The following is a 14,612-nucleotide window of genomic DNA, read 5'->3' on the forward strand; positions in this document are numbered from 1 at the left end:
AATATATTGACAAATTCATAATAAAATAAAAAGACTCACATTCTTCTTTATAAATATGGTCGGTAGCCATTTTGGAAGGAGGAGAGCATCTTTCTTCATTTTTCTTGAATTTTCCTTATAGTTGTGAGGGGATTTAGGAGTTCTAATGGTTTTAGCATGGATTAAAAGGAGAAAAACACTTAAATACAAGATCAAAAAGAGATTAAAGGGAGAGAAAGGGGAAGTTAGAGAGAGAAACTAGAGGAATCAAAGGAGGAAGAAAGAGGCTTGGAAAACAATTTGACTAGAAGGCATTTGGGGTTCATATAAATGACTAGTAAGATGCTTAGAACTCATTTTTGTACGTTTGAGTAAGTTTTAAGTAGTTTTGAACAATTTATGAATCTTTGGTGTTAGGGTTCTTAAATAAGACCTGGGGAAAATCTAAAATTATTTGTGATTGAATTAATTGAATCGGAATATGTTATAATAGATGCTAAATCATAGAGAAATTAAGAAATTATGGTGACAAGTAGGGTTCTGTAGGCTGACCAAGAGGGAAATTGTTTTGGAGTTGTTTAGATTATGCAGTTACATATAATTGTGTTATTTTATTGTGTGTAAAGTGGTTACAAATAGATTAAGTTAATTTATCAAAATGATAATGGAATTTTTAGGTTAGTGATGATAAGGAAAACCTTTAAAGAAAAGAATTTGAGGGAGGGTTCTCCGAGAATAAATATGCGCAATTAAATTGGGGATTGATGTTTCTCAACATAGTTACAATAATTTGAATAAAATGGACACTTAATAGATGGTAGATTGTAATATGCTTGACTGCATTGTTATGAATTTGTGAGTAACAATTGGAACTATTTTGAATGATTATGCAATGTATAGTATGGATGTGCTAGTGATTCAAATTATATTGTGGTGTGAGTAATAATGGTTGTTTGGATAAGAGTTGTACGAAAAACATTCAGAAAAAAACTCTACTTCTCAAGAGCTTGGATAACAAGAGTTAAGATAATGGATTGACACTTCCGTGCCTTTTTAATTATTTAGATATCCTTAAGGTAATTAAATTGTATAGTACCTTATCGTTGTTATTGCTAATGGAAGGTGTATGTTTTCGAGGTACAAATTAATATGTAATTTGTAGTTAATTGCAAAGGCAATAATGTGTGGTACATTATGAGATGTGATTTACCACAATGACAAAAATTGATGATATATATTACCATGTTCCGTTCTTAAAGTGTTTAAAATAATTGAAGGTATCATGGGGTTTCTCAATTGGTTCTGAATTCCTTTAGGTTTTTTGCTTCCAATTTAAATACATAAACATTTATATCAAATCCAATATGTGCTAAACCCATTAGGCTGTCTTATGAAAAGAATGAAATTTAGTAAAAAACAGAGTAACAAAATGGTTATCCAAAGACTCAAATGTTAATTTTACATCATATAGACACTTATTATTGCATACAATTTATACTAGAACAATTCAAGGTTGAATAGAAAGGGTTTAGGCAACAGGTGCCAAAGCTACAGTAGCAGCACATTGGTTCCAAATTTGGTCACCCTTAGCTACAACAAAAGCTACTTTATCCTTTGGCACTTTTGAAACGAATAGTTTTATGAAATCATCATGGCAAGCTTTCCCAGTTGTTATATGCTTTCGGCAACAGTATTCTGATGGAGTATTGTTGTTGTATATACTATTAGAGATTTCTATTGCACAACGTTTTGTCACCTTTGCGTGGCACTCTTCCAAATGTCGAGAAAGCTCTGGATCTTCTTCATGAGTACGAATTGCAAACCCTGGTGTAATGACAAGTATACCGATAAACAAAAATAGTCCTAAGGAGATGTTTTTGCCTAGGCTTCCCATGTTTTTTTTACAGCAATATGTTCTCTTACTTGGACAAAAAGTTGTTGGATGCAAATAAAATAATACCATCCAAATCCAATTTATAGGTAAGAAAATACTTCAAAACATTTTTTTGATTTGATATAGCATTGATTAACATTTGCACGTTAAGAGTTGATGAAATCCGTTTTAGGAAGTTAGTTCTAGTTAAAAAAGGAGTGTTCAAGTGGTTTTGATAGCAACGTATTCAAGCATAATTAAGTAATTATGAGTTATATTTATGAAAGGACTAATTCTAAGAAAAAGATTAATAAATTCACAGTTTTAGTATAATAGCATAATCCAATTAAATGGTTTACAAATATAGATAACATACAAACTCTAGTTACGTTAATATTATTATGTAACTCTTATTCCTTAATGTGAACTTAACCTATGCATTTATACTACCCTAATTGTAACTCGTAGTCGTACTAGTAGTAAAATTCTACAGCACAATACAAGAGATTGTGAACAAGTTTTGTAGTTCTCAACTGATCTCGTGTAGCACAATGCAAGGATGATAATGTTAAGGGAAGAGAATTTATGGGGGAATAACAAAAAGAGAAAAGTGTTTAAAATTGATATAAGATCAACATTCTTTAAGAAAACTTTATGAAATTTGTTTTGATCATATAATTTATAAATGTTATTGAGTGGGATGATGCAAATTTTTATTTTGTAATCTTGTGAATGTTACAGATAAATGCTTTTGAGAATATCCATTTCTTTGGACCACCGAGCTACTAGTATTATACATAAAGAATATTTGTATTTTCAAAAAGAAAAACTTTTAAATAGTTAATGTGGATGTAATTTTAACAAGAGTTGTAATACATTTTGTACATTTATAAAATTGTTGGAAGGTTGTTAGGACAATATGTATGTAATTCTTAATTCTTATATGCTCGTCATTGAATTTAAGTAAAACCACACTAGAAAGTACATGATGTTACAATATCCATCACCATTTGACTGGTACGCTATAGCTAAAGTTCTTCAGTAGCTCTGTAGATTTATGTAACTTCGATGGAAGTACCATATCGCAGGTGGTGTGTATGGAAAATGCGAAAACTAGCAGCCGGTGGTGGTCATTTGACAGTGTTAACAGATTCTTGTTCCTCGCTAGTGTTAACATTCAGAGAATTTAACTTTATTAAATGCTTCTGAGATCGAGGATGTTGCGTACAAAACAGGAACATATGCTTTAGCACGCCCATATGGGACACTGAGGAATCGCTCCTTGCATATGGTTAATAGATCTATCTCTAACTTGTTATTTGTATCCACTCCTTGTGACTGGTTACTTTACTATGGAGTTCATTGTAGCACACCATCTTCTGCTAGTAAACTGTCATTACATGGTGCGAGTTCGATTGGAAGCTACAATCCTCTTAAACGTTTGCTTGTTAAGGTTTCGTTATTATGTTGTTGAGCCAGGCAACATTTGGAAGCTGAAATTCTTTCTGTCATGCCATGGAAGCTTTTTATGTTGCTGATTTGAAATTATTTTTTTTCTAAACAAAACAAATCGTATGACATCTCTGTTGTTAGATAGGTAAAAACAAAACCTAATAAAACCTGTTTTTATCCTTTTGTTATTGCAGACTAGCTTTCTTGGCACGCTTTTTTATTATTATTATTCTACTATGTTATGTTAGTTTCTTAAAATTTATGAAGGAATGTTTAGAGTCCTTTTATAAAAATAAATAAATCTCAATATTTATAACCATTAGCGCGATTGTTTTTAAATATGAATGATCGAATATGAAGTTTGATTATATTACTATGTTTGGTTCTTAAAGTGTTTAAAATAATTGAAGGTATCATGGGGTTTCTCATTTCGTTTTGAATTCTTTTCGGTTTTTTTGCTTCCAATTTAAATACATAAACATTTATATCAAATCCAATCCGTGCTCAACCCATGAGGCTGTCTTATGAAAGAAATGAAATTTAGTAAAAAACAGAGTAACAAAATGGTTATCCAAAGACTCAAATGTTAATTTTACATCATATAGACACTTATTATTGCATACAATTTATACTAGAACAATTCAAGGTTGAATAGAAAGGGTTTAGGCAACAGGTGCCAAAGCTACAGTAGCAGCACATTGGTTCCAAATTTGGTCACCCTTAGCTACAACAAAAGCTACTTTATCCTTTGGCACTTTTGAAACGAATAGTTTTATGAAATCATCATGGCAAGCTTTCCCAGTTGTTATATGCTTTTGGCAACAGTATTCTGATGGAGTATTGTTGTTGTATATACTATTAGAGATTTCTATTGCACAACGTTTTGTCACCTTTGCGTGGCACTCTTCCAAATGTCGAGAAAGCTCTGGATCTTCTTCATGAGTACGAATTGCAAACCCTGGTGTAATGACAAGTATACCGATAAACAAAAATAGTCCTAAGGAGATGTTTTTGCCTAGGCTTCCCATGTTTTTTTACAGCAATATATTCTCTTACTTGGACAAAAAGTTGTTGGATGCAAATAAAATAATACCATCCAAGTCCAATTTATAGGTAAGAAAATACTTCAAAACATTTTGTTGATTTGATATAGCATTGATTAACATTTGCACGTTAAGAGTTGATGAAATCCGTTTTAGGAAGTTAGTTCTAGTTAAAAAAGGAGTGTTCAAGTGGTTTTGATAGCAACGTATTCAAGCATAATTAAGTAATTATGAGTTACATTTATGAAAGGACTAATTATAAGAAAAAGACTAATAAATATAGAAAATTGCTCAATAAATTCACAGTTTTAGTGTAATAGCATAATCCAATTAAATGGTTTACAAATATAGATAACATACAAACTCTAGTTACGTTAATATTATTATGTAACTCTTATTCCTTAATGTGAACTTAACCTCTGCATTTATATTACCCAAATTGTAACTCGTACCAGTAGTAAAATTCTACAGCACAATACAAGAGATTGTGAACAAGTTTTGTAGTTCTCAACTGATCTCGTGTAGCACAATGTGAAGGGAGGAGAATTTATGGGGGAATAACGAAAAAAAGAAAAGTGTTTAAAATTGATATAAGATCAACATTCTTTAAGAAAACTTTATGAAATTTGTTTTGATCATATAATTTATAAATGTTATTGAGTGGGATGATGCAAATTTTTATTTTGTAATCTTGTGAATGTTACAGATAAATGCTTTTGAGAATATCCATTTCTTTGGACCACCGAGCTACCTAGTATTATTATACATAAAGAATATTTGTATTTTCAAAAAGAAAAACTTTTAAATAGTTAATGTGGATGTAATTTTAACAAGAGTTGTAATAAATTTTGTACATTCATAAAATTGTTGAAAGGTTGTTAGGACAATATGTATGTAATTCTTAATTCTTATATGCTCGTCATTGAAATTAAGTAAAACCGCACCAGAAAGTACATGATGTTTCAATATCCATCACCATTTGACTGGTACGCTGCAGCTAAAGTTCTTCAGTAGCTCTGTAGATTTATGTAACTTTGATGGAAGTACCATATCGCGGGTGGTGTGCAGGGAAAATGCGAAAACTAGCAGCTGGTGGGGTGGTCATTTGGCAGTGTTAGCAGATTCTTGTTCCTCGAAAGAGTTGTGCGAGTTTAGACATTCAGAGAATTTAACTTTATTAAATGCTTCTGAGATCGAGGATGTTGCGTACAAAACAGGAACATATGCTTTAGCACGCCCATATGGGACACTGAGGAATCGCTCCTTGCATATGGTTAATAGATCTATCTCTAACTTGTTATTTGTATCCACTCCTTGTGACTGGTTACTTTACTATGGAGTTCATTGTAGCACACCATCTTCTGCTAGTAAACTGTCATTACATGGTGCGAGTTCGATTGGAAGCTACAATCCTCTTAAACGTTTGCTTGTTAAGGTTTCGTTATTATGTTGTTGAGCCAGGCAACATTTGGAAGCTGAAATTCTTTCTGTCATGCCATGGAAGCTTTTTATGTTGCTGATTTGAAATTATTTTTTTTCTAAACAAAACAAATCGTATGACATCTCTGTTGTTAGATAGGTAAAAACAAAACCTAATAAAACCTGTTTTTATCCTTTTGTTATTGCAGACTAGCTTTCTTGGCACGCTTTTTTATTATTATTATTCTACTATGTTATGTTAGTTTCTTAAAATTTATGAAGGAATGTTTAGAGTCCTTTTATAAAAATAAATAAATCTCAATATTTATAACCATTAGCGCGATTGTTTTTAAATATGAATGATCGAATATGAAGTTTGATTATATTACTATGTTTGGTTCTTAAAGTGTTTAAAATAATTGAAGGTATCATGGGGTTTCTCATTTCGTTTTGAATTCTTTTCGGTTTTTTTGCTTCCAATTTAAATACATAAACATTTATATCAAATCCAATCCGTGCTCAACCCATGAGGCTGTCTTATGAAAGAAATGAAATTTAGTAAAAAACAGAGTAACAAAATGGTTATCCAAAGACTCAAATGTTAATTTTACATCATATAGACACTTATTATTGCATACAATTTATACTAGAACAATTCAAGGTTGAATAGAAAGGGTTTAGGCAACAGGTGCCAAAGCTACAGTAGCAGCACATTGGTTCCAAATTTGGTCACCCTTAGCTACAACAAAAGCTACTTTATCCTTTGGCACTTTTGAAACGAATAGTTTTATGAAATCATCATGGCAAGCTTTCCCAGTTGTTATATGCTTTTGGCAACAGTATTCTGATGGAGTATTGTTGTTGTATATACTATTAGAGATTTCTATTGCACAACGTTTTGTCACCTTTGCGTGGCACTCTTCCAAATGTCGAGAAAGCTCTGGATCTTCTTCATGAGTACGAATTGCAAACCCTGGTGTAATGACAAGTATACCGATAAACAAAAATAGTCCTAAGGAGATGTTTTTGCCTAGGCTTCCCATGTTTTTTTACAGCAATATATTCTCTTACTTGGACAAAAAGTTGTTGGATGCAAATAAAATAATACCATCCAAGTCCAATTTATAGGTAAGAAAATACTTCAAAACATTTTGTTGATTTGATATAGCATTGATTAACATTTGCACGTTAAGAGTTGATGAAATCCGTTTTAGGAAGTTAGTTCTAGTTAAAAAAGGAGTGTTCAAGTGGTTTTGATAGCAACGTATTCAAGCATAATTAAGTAATTATGAGTTACATTTATGAAAGGACTAATTATAAGAAAAAGACTAATAAATATAGAAAATTGCTCAATAAATTCACAGTTTTAGTGTAATAGCATAATCCAATTAAATGGTTTACAAATATAGATAACATACAAACTCTAGTTACGTTAATATTATTATGTAACTCTTATTCCTTAATGTGAACTTAACCTCTGCATTTATATTACCCAAATTGTAACTCGTACCAGTAGTAAAATTCTACAGCACAATACAAGAGATTGTGAACAAGTTTTGTAGTTCTCAACTGATCTCGTGTAGCACAATGTGAAGGGAAGGAGAATTTATGGGGGAATAACGAAAAAAAGAAAAGTGTTTAAAATTGATATAAGATCAACATTCTTTAAGAAAACTTTATGAAATTTGTTTTGATCATATAATTTATAAATGTTATTGAGTGGGATGATGCAAATTTTTATTTTGTAATCTTGTGAATGTTACAGATAAATGCTTTTGAGAATATCCATTTCTTTGGACCACCGAGCTACCTAGTATTATTATACATAAAGAATATTTGTATTTTCAAAAAGAAAAACTTTTAAATAGTTAATGTGGATGTAATTTTAACAAGAGTTGTAATAAATTTTGTACATTCATAAAATTGTTGAAAGGTTGTTAGGACAATATGTATGTAATTCTTAATTCTTATATGCTCGTCATTGAAATTAAGTAAAACCGCACCAGAAAGTACATGATGTTTCAATATCCATCACCATTTGACTGGTACGCTGCAGCTAAAGTTCTTCAGTAGCTCTGTAGATTTATGTAACTTTGATGGAAGTACCATATCGCGGGTGGTGTGCAGGGAAAATGCGAAAACTAGCAGCTGGTGGGGTGGTCATTTGGCAGTGTTAGCAGATTCTTGTTCCTCGAAAGAGTTGTGCGAGTTTAGACATTCAGAGAATTTAACTTTATTAAATGCTTCTGAGATCGAGGATGTTGCGTACAAAACAGGAACATATGCTTTAGCACGCCCATATGGGACACTGAGGAATCGCTCCTTGCATATGGTTAATAGATCTATCTCTAACTTGTTATTTGTATCCACTCCTTGTGACTGGTTACTTTACTATGGAGTTCATTGTAGCACACCATCTTCTGCTAGTAAACTGTCATTACATGGTGCGAGTTCGATTGGAAGCTACAATCCTCTTAAACGTTTGCTTGTTAAGGTTTCGTTATTATGTTGTTGAGCCAGGCAACATTTGGAAGCTGAAATTCTTTCTGTCATGCCATGGAAGCTTTTTATGTTGCTGATTTGAAATTATTTGTTTTCTAAACAAAACAAATCGTATGACATCTCTGTTGTTAGATAGGTAAAAACAAAACCTAATAAAACCTGTTTTTATCCTTTTGTTATTGCAGACTAGCTTTCTTGGCACGCTTTTTTTATTATTATTATTCTACTATGTTATGTTAGTTTCTTAAAATTTATGAAGGAATGTTTAGAGTCCTTTTATAAAAATAAATAAATCTCAATATTTATAACCATTAGCGCGATTGTTTTTAAATATGAATGATCGAATATGAAGTTTGATTATATTACTATGTTTGGTTCTTAAAGTGTTTAAAATAATTGAAGGTATCATGGGGTTTCTCATTTCGTTTTGAATTCTTTTCGGTTTTTTTGCTTCCAATTTAAATACATAAACATTTATATCAAATCCAATCCGTGCTCAACCCATGAGGCTGTCTTATGAAAGAAATGAAATTTAGTAAAAAACAGAGTAACAAAATGGTTATCCAAAGACTCAAATGTTAATTTTACATCATATAGACACTTATTATTGCATACAATTTATACTAGAACAATTCAAGGTTGAATAGAAAGGGTTTAGGCAACAGGTGCCAAAGCTACAGTAGCAGCACATTGGTTCCAAATTTGGTCACCCTTAGCTACAACAAAAGCTACTTTATCCTTTGGCACTTTTGAAACGAATAGTTTTATGAAATCATCATGGCAAGCTTTCCCAGTTGTTATATGCTTTTGGCAACAGTATTCTGATGGAGTATTGTTGTTGTATATACTATTAGAGATTTCTATTGCACAACGTTTTGTCACCTTTGCGTGGCACTCTTCCAAATGTCGAGAAAGCTCTGGATCTTCTTCATGAGTACGAATTGCAAACCCTGGTGTAATGACAAGTATACCGATAAACAAAAATAGTCCTAAGGAGATGTTTTTGCCTAGGCTTCCCATGTTTTTTTACAGCAATATATTCTCTTACTTGGACAAAAAGTTGTTGGATGCAAATAAAATAATACCATCCAAGTCCAATTTATAGGTAAGAAAATACTTCAAAACATTTTGTTGATTTGATATAGCATTGATTAACATTTGCACGTTAAGAGTTGATGAAATCCGTTTTAGGAAGTTAGTTCTAGTTAAAAAAGGAGTGTTCAAGTGGTTTTGATAGCAACGTATTCAAGCATAATTAAGTAATTATGAGTTACATTTATGAAAGGACTAATTATAAGAAAAAGACTAATAAATATAGAAAATTGCTCAATAAATTCACAGTTTTAGTGTAATAGCATAATCCAATTAAATGGTTTACAAATATAGATAACATACAAACTCTAGTTACGTTAATATTATTATGTAACTCTTATTCCTTAATGTGAACTTAACCTCTGCATTTATATTACCCAAATTGTAACTCGTACCAGTAGTAAAATTCTACAGCACAATACAAGAGATTGTGAACAAGTTTTGTAGTTCTCAACTGATCTCGTGTAGCACAATGTGAAGGGAGGAGAATTTATGGGGGAATAACGAAAAAAAGAAAAGTGTTTAAAATTGATATAAGATCAACATTCTTTAAGAAAACTTTATGAAATTTGTTTTGATCATATAATTTATAAATGTTATTGAGTGGGATGATGCAAATTTTTATTTTGTAATCTTGTGAATGTTACAGATAAATGCTTTTGAGAATATCCATTTCTTTGGACCACCGAGCTACCTAGTATTATTATACATAAAGAATATTTGTATTTTCAAAAAGAAAAACTTTTAAATAGTTAATGTGGATGTAATTTTAACAAGAGTTGTAATAAATTTTGTACATTCATAAAATTGTTGAAAGGTTGTTAGGACAATATGTATGTAATTCTTAATTCTTATATGCTCGTCATTGAAATTAAGTAAAACCGCACCAGAAAGTACATGATGTTTCAATATCCATCACCATTTGACTGGTACGCTGCAGCTAAAGTTCTTCAGTAGCTCTGTAGATTTATGTAACTTTGATGGAAGTACCATATCGCGGGTGGTGTGCAGGGAAAATGCGAAAACTAGCAGCTGGTGGGGTGGTCATTTGGCAGTGTTAGCAGATTCTTGTTCCTCGAAAGAGTTGTGCGAGTTTAGACATTCAGAGAATTTAACTTTATTAAATGCTTCTGAGATCGAGGATGTTGCGTACAAAACAGGAACATATGCTTTAGCACGCCCATATGGGACACTGAGGAATCGCTCCTTGCATATGGTTAATAGATCTATCTCTAACTTGTTATTTGTATCCACTCCTTGTGACTGGTTACTTTACTATGGAGTTCATTGTAGCACACCATCTTCTGCTAGTAAACTGTCATTACATGGTGCGAGTTCGATTGGAAGCTACAATCCTCTTAAACGTTTGCTTGTTAAGGTTTCGTTATTATGTTGTTGAGCCAGGCAACATTTGGAAGCTGAAATTCTTTCTGTCATGCCATGGAAGCTTTTTATGTTGCTGATTTGAAATTATTTGTTTTCTAAACAAAACAAATCGTATGACATCTCTGTTGTTAGATAGGTAAAAACAAAACCTAATAAAACCTGTTTTTATCCTTTTGTTATTGCAGACTAGCTTTCTTGGCACGCTTTTTTATTATTATTATTCTACTATGTTATGTTAGTTTCTTAAAATTTATGAAGGAATGTTTAGAGTCCTTTTATAAAAATAAATAAATCTCAATATTTATAACCATTAGCGCGATTGTTTTTAAATATGAATGATCGAATATGAAGTTTGATTATATTACTATGTTTGGTTCTTAAAGTGTTTAAAATAATTGAAGGTATCATGGGGTTTCTCAATTTCGTTTTGAATTCTTTTCGGTTTTTTTGCTTCCAATTTAAATACATAAACATTTATATCAAATCCAATCCGTGCTCAACCCATGAGGCTGTCTTATGAAAGAAATGAAATTTAGTAAAAAACAGAGTAACAAAATGGTTATCCAAAGACTCAAATGTTAATTTTACATCATATAGACACTTATTATTGCATACAATTTATACTAGAACAATTCAAGGTTGAATAGAAAGGGTTTAGGCAACAGGTGCCAAAGCTACAGTAGCAGCACATTGGTTCCAAATTTGGTCACCCTTAGCTACAACAAAAGCTACTTTATCCTTTGGCACTTTTGAAACGAATAGTTTTATGAAATCATCATGGCAAGCTTTCCCAGTTGTTATATGCTTTTGGCAACAGTATTCTGATGGAGTATTGTTGTTGTATATACTATTAGAGATTTCTATTGCACAACGTTTTGTCACCTTTGCGTGGCACTCTTCCAAATGTCGAGAAAGCTCTGGATCTTCTTCATGAGTACGAATTGCAAACCCTGGTGTAATGACAAGTATACCGATAAACAAAAATAGTCCTAAGGAGATGTTTTTGCCTAGGCTTCCCATGTTTTTTTACAGCAATATATTCTCTTACTTGGACAAAAAGTTGTTGGATGCAAATAAAATAATACCATCCAAGTCCAATTTATAGGTAAGAAAATACTTCAAAACATTTTGTTGATTTGATATAGCATTGATTAACATTTGCACGTTAAGAGTTGATGAAATCCGTTTTAGGAAGTTAGTTCTAGTTAAAAAAGGAGTGTTCAAGTGGTTTTGATAGCAACGTATTCAAGCATAATTAAGTAATTATGAGTTACATTTATGAAAGGACTAATTATAAGAAAAAGACTAATAAATATAGAAAAGTTGCTCAATAAATTCACAGTTTTAGTGTAATAGCATAATCCAATTAAATGGTTTACAAATATAGATAACATACAAACTCTAGTTACGTTAATATTATTATGTAACTCTTATTCCTTAATGTGAACTTAACCTCTGCATTTATATTACCCTAATTGTAACTCGTACCAGTAGTAAAATTCTACAGCACAATACAAGAGATTGTGAACAAGTTTTGTAGTTCTCAACTGATCTCGTGTAGCACAATGTGAAGGGAGGAGAATTTATGGGGGAATAACGAAAAAAAGAAAAGTGTTTAAAATTGATATAAGATCAACATTCTTTAAGAAAACTTTATGAAATTTGTTTTGATCATATAATTTATAAATGTTATTGAGTGGGATGATGCAAATTTTTATTTTGTAATCTTGTGAATGTTACAGATAAATGCTTTTGAGAATATCCATTTCTTTGGACCACCGAGCTACCTAGTATTATTATACATAAAGAATATTTGTATTTTCAAAAAGAAAAACTTTTAAATAGTTAATGTGGATGTAATTTTAACAAGAGTTGTAATAAATTTTGTACATTCATAAAATTGTTGAAAGGTTGTTAGGACAATATGTATGTAATTCTTAATTCTTATATGCTCGTCATTGAAATTAAGTAAAACCGCACCATAAAGTACATGATGTTTCAATATCCATCACCATTTGACTGGTACGCTGCAGCTAAAGTTCTTCAGTAGCTCTGTAGATTTATGTAACTTTGATGGAAGTACCATATCGCGGGTGGTGTGCAGGGAAAATGCTGAAAACTAGCAGCTGGTGGGGTGGTCATTTGGCAGTGTTAGCAGATTCTTGTTCCTCGAAAGAGTTGTGCGAGTTTAGACATTCAGAGAATTTAACTTTATTAAATGCTTCTGAGATCGAGGATGTTGCGTACAAAACAGGAACATATGCTTTAGCACGCCCATATGGGACACTGAGGAATCGCTCCTTGCATATGGTTAATAGATCTATCTCTAACTTGTTATTTGTATCCACTCCTTGTGACTGGTTACTTTACTATGGAGTTCATTGTAGCACACCATCTTCTGCTAGTAAACTGTCATTACATGGTGCGAGTTCGATTGGAAGCTACAATCCTCTTAAACGTTTGCTTGTTAAGGTTTCGTTATTATGTTGTTGAGCCAGGCAACATTGGAAGCTGAAATTCTTTCTGTCATGCCATGGAAGCTTTTTATGTTGCTGATTTGAAATTATTTGTTTTCTAAACAAAACAAATCGTATGACATCTCTGTTGTTAGATAGGTAAAAACAAAACCTAATAAAACCTGTTTTTATCCTTTTGTTATTGCAGACTAGCTTTCTTGGCACGCTTTTTTATTATTATTATTCTACTATGTTATGTTAGTTTCTTAAAATTTATGAAGGAATGTTTAGAGTCCTTTTATAAAAATAAATAAATCTCAATATTTATAACCATTAGCGCGATTGTTTTTAAATATGAATGATCGAATATGAAGTTTGATTATATTACTATGTTTGGTTCTTAAAGTGTTTAAAATAATTGAAGGTATCATGGGGTTTCTCAATTCGTTTTGAATTCTTTTCGGTTTTTTTTGCTTCCAATTTAAATACATAAACATTTATATCAAATCCAATCCGTGCTCAACCCATGAGGCTGTCTTATGAAAGAAATGAAATTTAGTAAAAAACAGAGTAACAAAATGGTTATCCAAAGACTCAAATGTTAATTTTACATCATATAGACACTTATTATTGCATACAATTTATACTAGAACAATTCAAGGTTGAATAGAAAGGGTTTAGGCAACAGGTGCCAAAGCTACAGTAGCAGCACATTGGTTCCAAATTTGGTCACCCTTAGCTACAACAAAAGCTACTTTATCCTTTGGCACTTTTGAAACGAATAGTTTTATGAAATCATCATGGCAAGCTTTCCCAGTTGTTATATGCTTTTGGCAACAGTATTCCTGATGGAGTATTGTTGTTGTATATACTATTAGAGATTTCTATTGCACAACGTTTTGTCACCTTTGCGTGGCACTCTTCCAAATGTCGAGAAAGCTCTGGATCTTCTTCATGAGTACGAATTGCAAACCCTGGTGTAATGACAAGTATACCGATAAACAAAAATAGTCCTAAGGAGATGTTTTTGCCTAGGCTTCCCATGTTTTTTTACAGCAATATATTCTCTTACTTGGACAAAAAGTTGTTGGATGCAAATAAAATAATACCATCCAAGTCCAATTTATAGGTAAGAAAATACTTCAAAACATTTTGTTGATTTGATATAGCATTGATTAACATTTGCACGTTAAGAGTTGATGAAATCCGTTTTAGGAAGTTAGTTCTAGTTAAAAAAGGAGTGTTCAAGTGGTTTTGATAGCAACGTATTCAAGCATAATTAAGTAATTATGAGTTACATTTATGAAAGGACTAATTATAAGAAAAAGACTAATAAATATAGAAAGTTGCTCAATAAATTCACAGTTTTAGTGTAATAGCATAATCCAATTAAATGGTTTACAAATATAG

General features: G+C 31.6%; 5 protein-coding genes across 5 annotated transcripts; all 5 read right to left on the reverse strand.

Annotated features, from left to right (window-relative positions):
• Positions 1–1,507: 1,507 nt before the first annotated feature.
• On the reverse strand, positions 1,508–1,873 carry LOC127905220 (protein DOWN-REGULATED IN DIF1 11-like). The gene has a single exon (XM_052452294.1). It carries the CDS (start codon positions 1,871–1,873, stop codon positions 1,508–1,510), a length of 366 nt encoding a protein of 121 aa, XP_052308254.1.
• Positions 1,874–3,966: 2,093 nt separating this feature from the next.
• Positions 3,967–4,332, reverse strand: LOC127905221 (protein DOWN-REGULATED IN DIF1 11-like). The gene has a single exon (XM_052452295.1). The coding sequence runs from the start codon at positions 4,330–4,332 to the stop codon at positions 3,967–3,969; it is 366 nt and encodes a 121-aa protein (XP_052308255.1).
• A 2,111-nt stretch (positions 4,333–6,443) lies between these two features.
• Positions 6,444–6,809, reverse strand: LOC127905222 (protein DOWN-REGULATED IN DIF1 11-like). Its single transcript, XM_052452297.1, has one exon. The coding sequence runs from the start codon at positions 6,807–6,809 to the stop codon at positions 6,444–6,446; it is 366 nt and encodes a 121-aa protein (XP_052308257.1).
• A 2,113-nt stretch (positions 6,810–8,922) lies between these two features.
• On the reverse strand, positions 8,923–9,288 carry LOC112327330 (protein DOWN-REGULATED IN DIF1 11). Its single transcript, XM_024600115.2, has one exon. It carries the CDS (start codon positions 9,286–9,288, stop codon positions 8,923–8,925), a length of 366 nt encoding a protein of 121 aa, XP_024455883.1.
• A 2,112-nt stretch (positions 9,289–11,400) lies between these two features.
• LOC127905223 (protein DOWN-REGULATED IN DIF1 11-like) lies at positions 11,401–11,766 on the reverse strand. Its single transcript, XM_052452298.1, has one exon. The coding sequence runs from the start codon at positions 11,764–11,766 to the stop codon at positions 11,401–11,403; it is 366 nt and encodes a 121-aa protein (XP_052308258.1).
• Positions 11,767–14,612: the final 2,846 nt, after the last annotated feature.

This window comes from Populus trichocarpa, chromosome 4 (genome assembly GCF_000002775.5).
Source record: "Populus trichocarpa isolate Nisqually-1 chromosome 4, P.trichocarpa_v4.1, whole genome shotgun sequence".
In the NCBI taxonomy this organism is placed as follows: Eukaryota; Viridiplantae; Streptophyta; class Magnoliopsida; order Malpighiales; family Salicaceae; genus Populus; species Populus trichocarpa.

Bases quoted from the DNA above. Each gene is read 5' to 3' on its own strand.
- LOC127905220 (XM_052452294.1), bottom strand. From the start codon at position 1,873: ATGGGAAGCCTAGGCAAAAACATCTCCTTAGGACTATTTTTGTTTATC.
- LOC127905221 (XM_052452295.1), bottom strand. From the start codon at position 4,332: ATGGGAAGCCTAGGCAAAAACATCTCCTTAGGACTATTTTTGTTTATC.
- LOC127905222 (XM_052452297.1), bottom strand. From the start codon at position 6,809: ATGGGAAGCCTAGGCAAAAACATCTCCTTAGGACTATTTTTGTTTATC.
- LOC112327330 (XM_024600115.2), bottom strand. From the start codon at position 9,288: ATGGGAAGCCTAGGCAAAAACATCTCCTTAGGACTATTTTTGTTTATC.
- LOC127905223 (XM_052452298.1), bottom strand. From the start codon at position 11,766: ATGGGAAGCCTAGGCAAAAACATCTCCTTAGGACTATTTTTGTTTATC.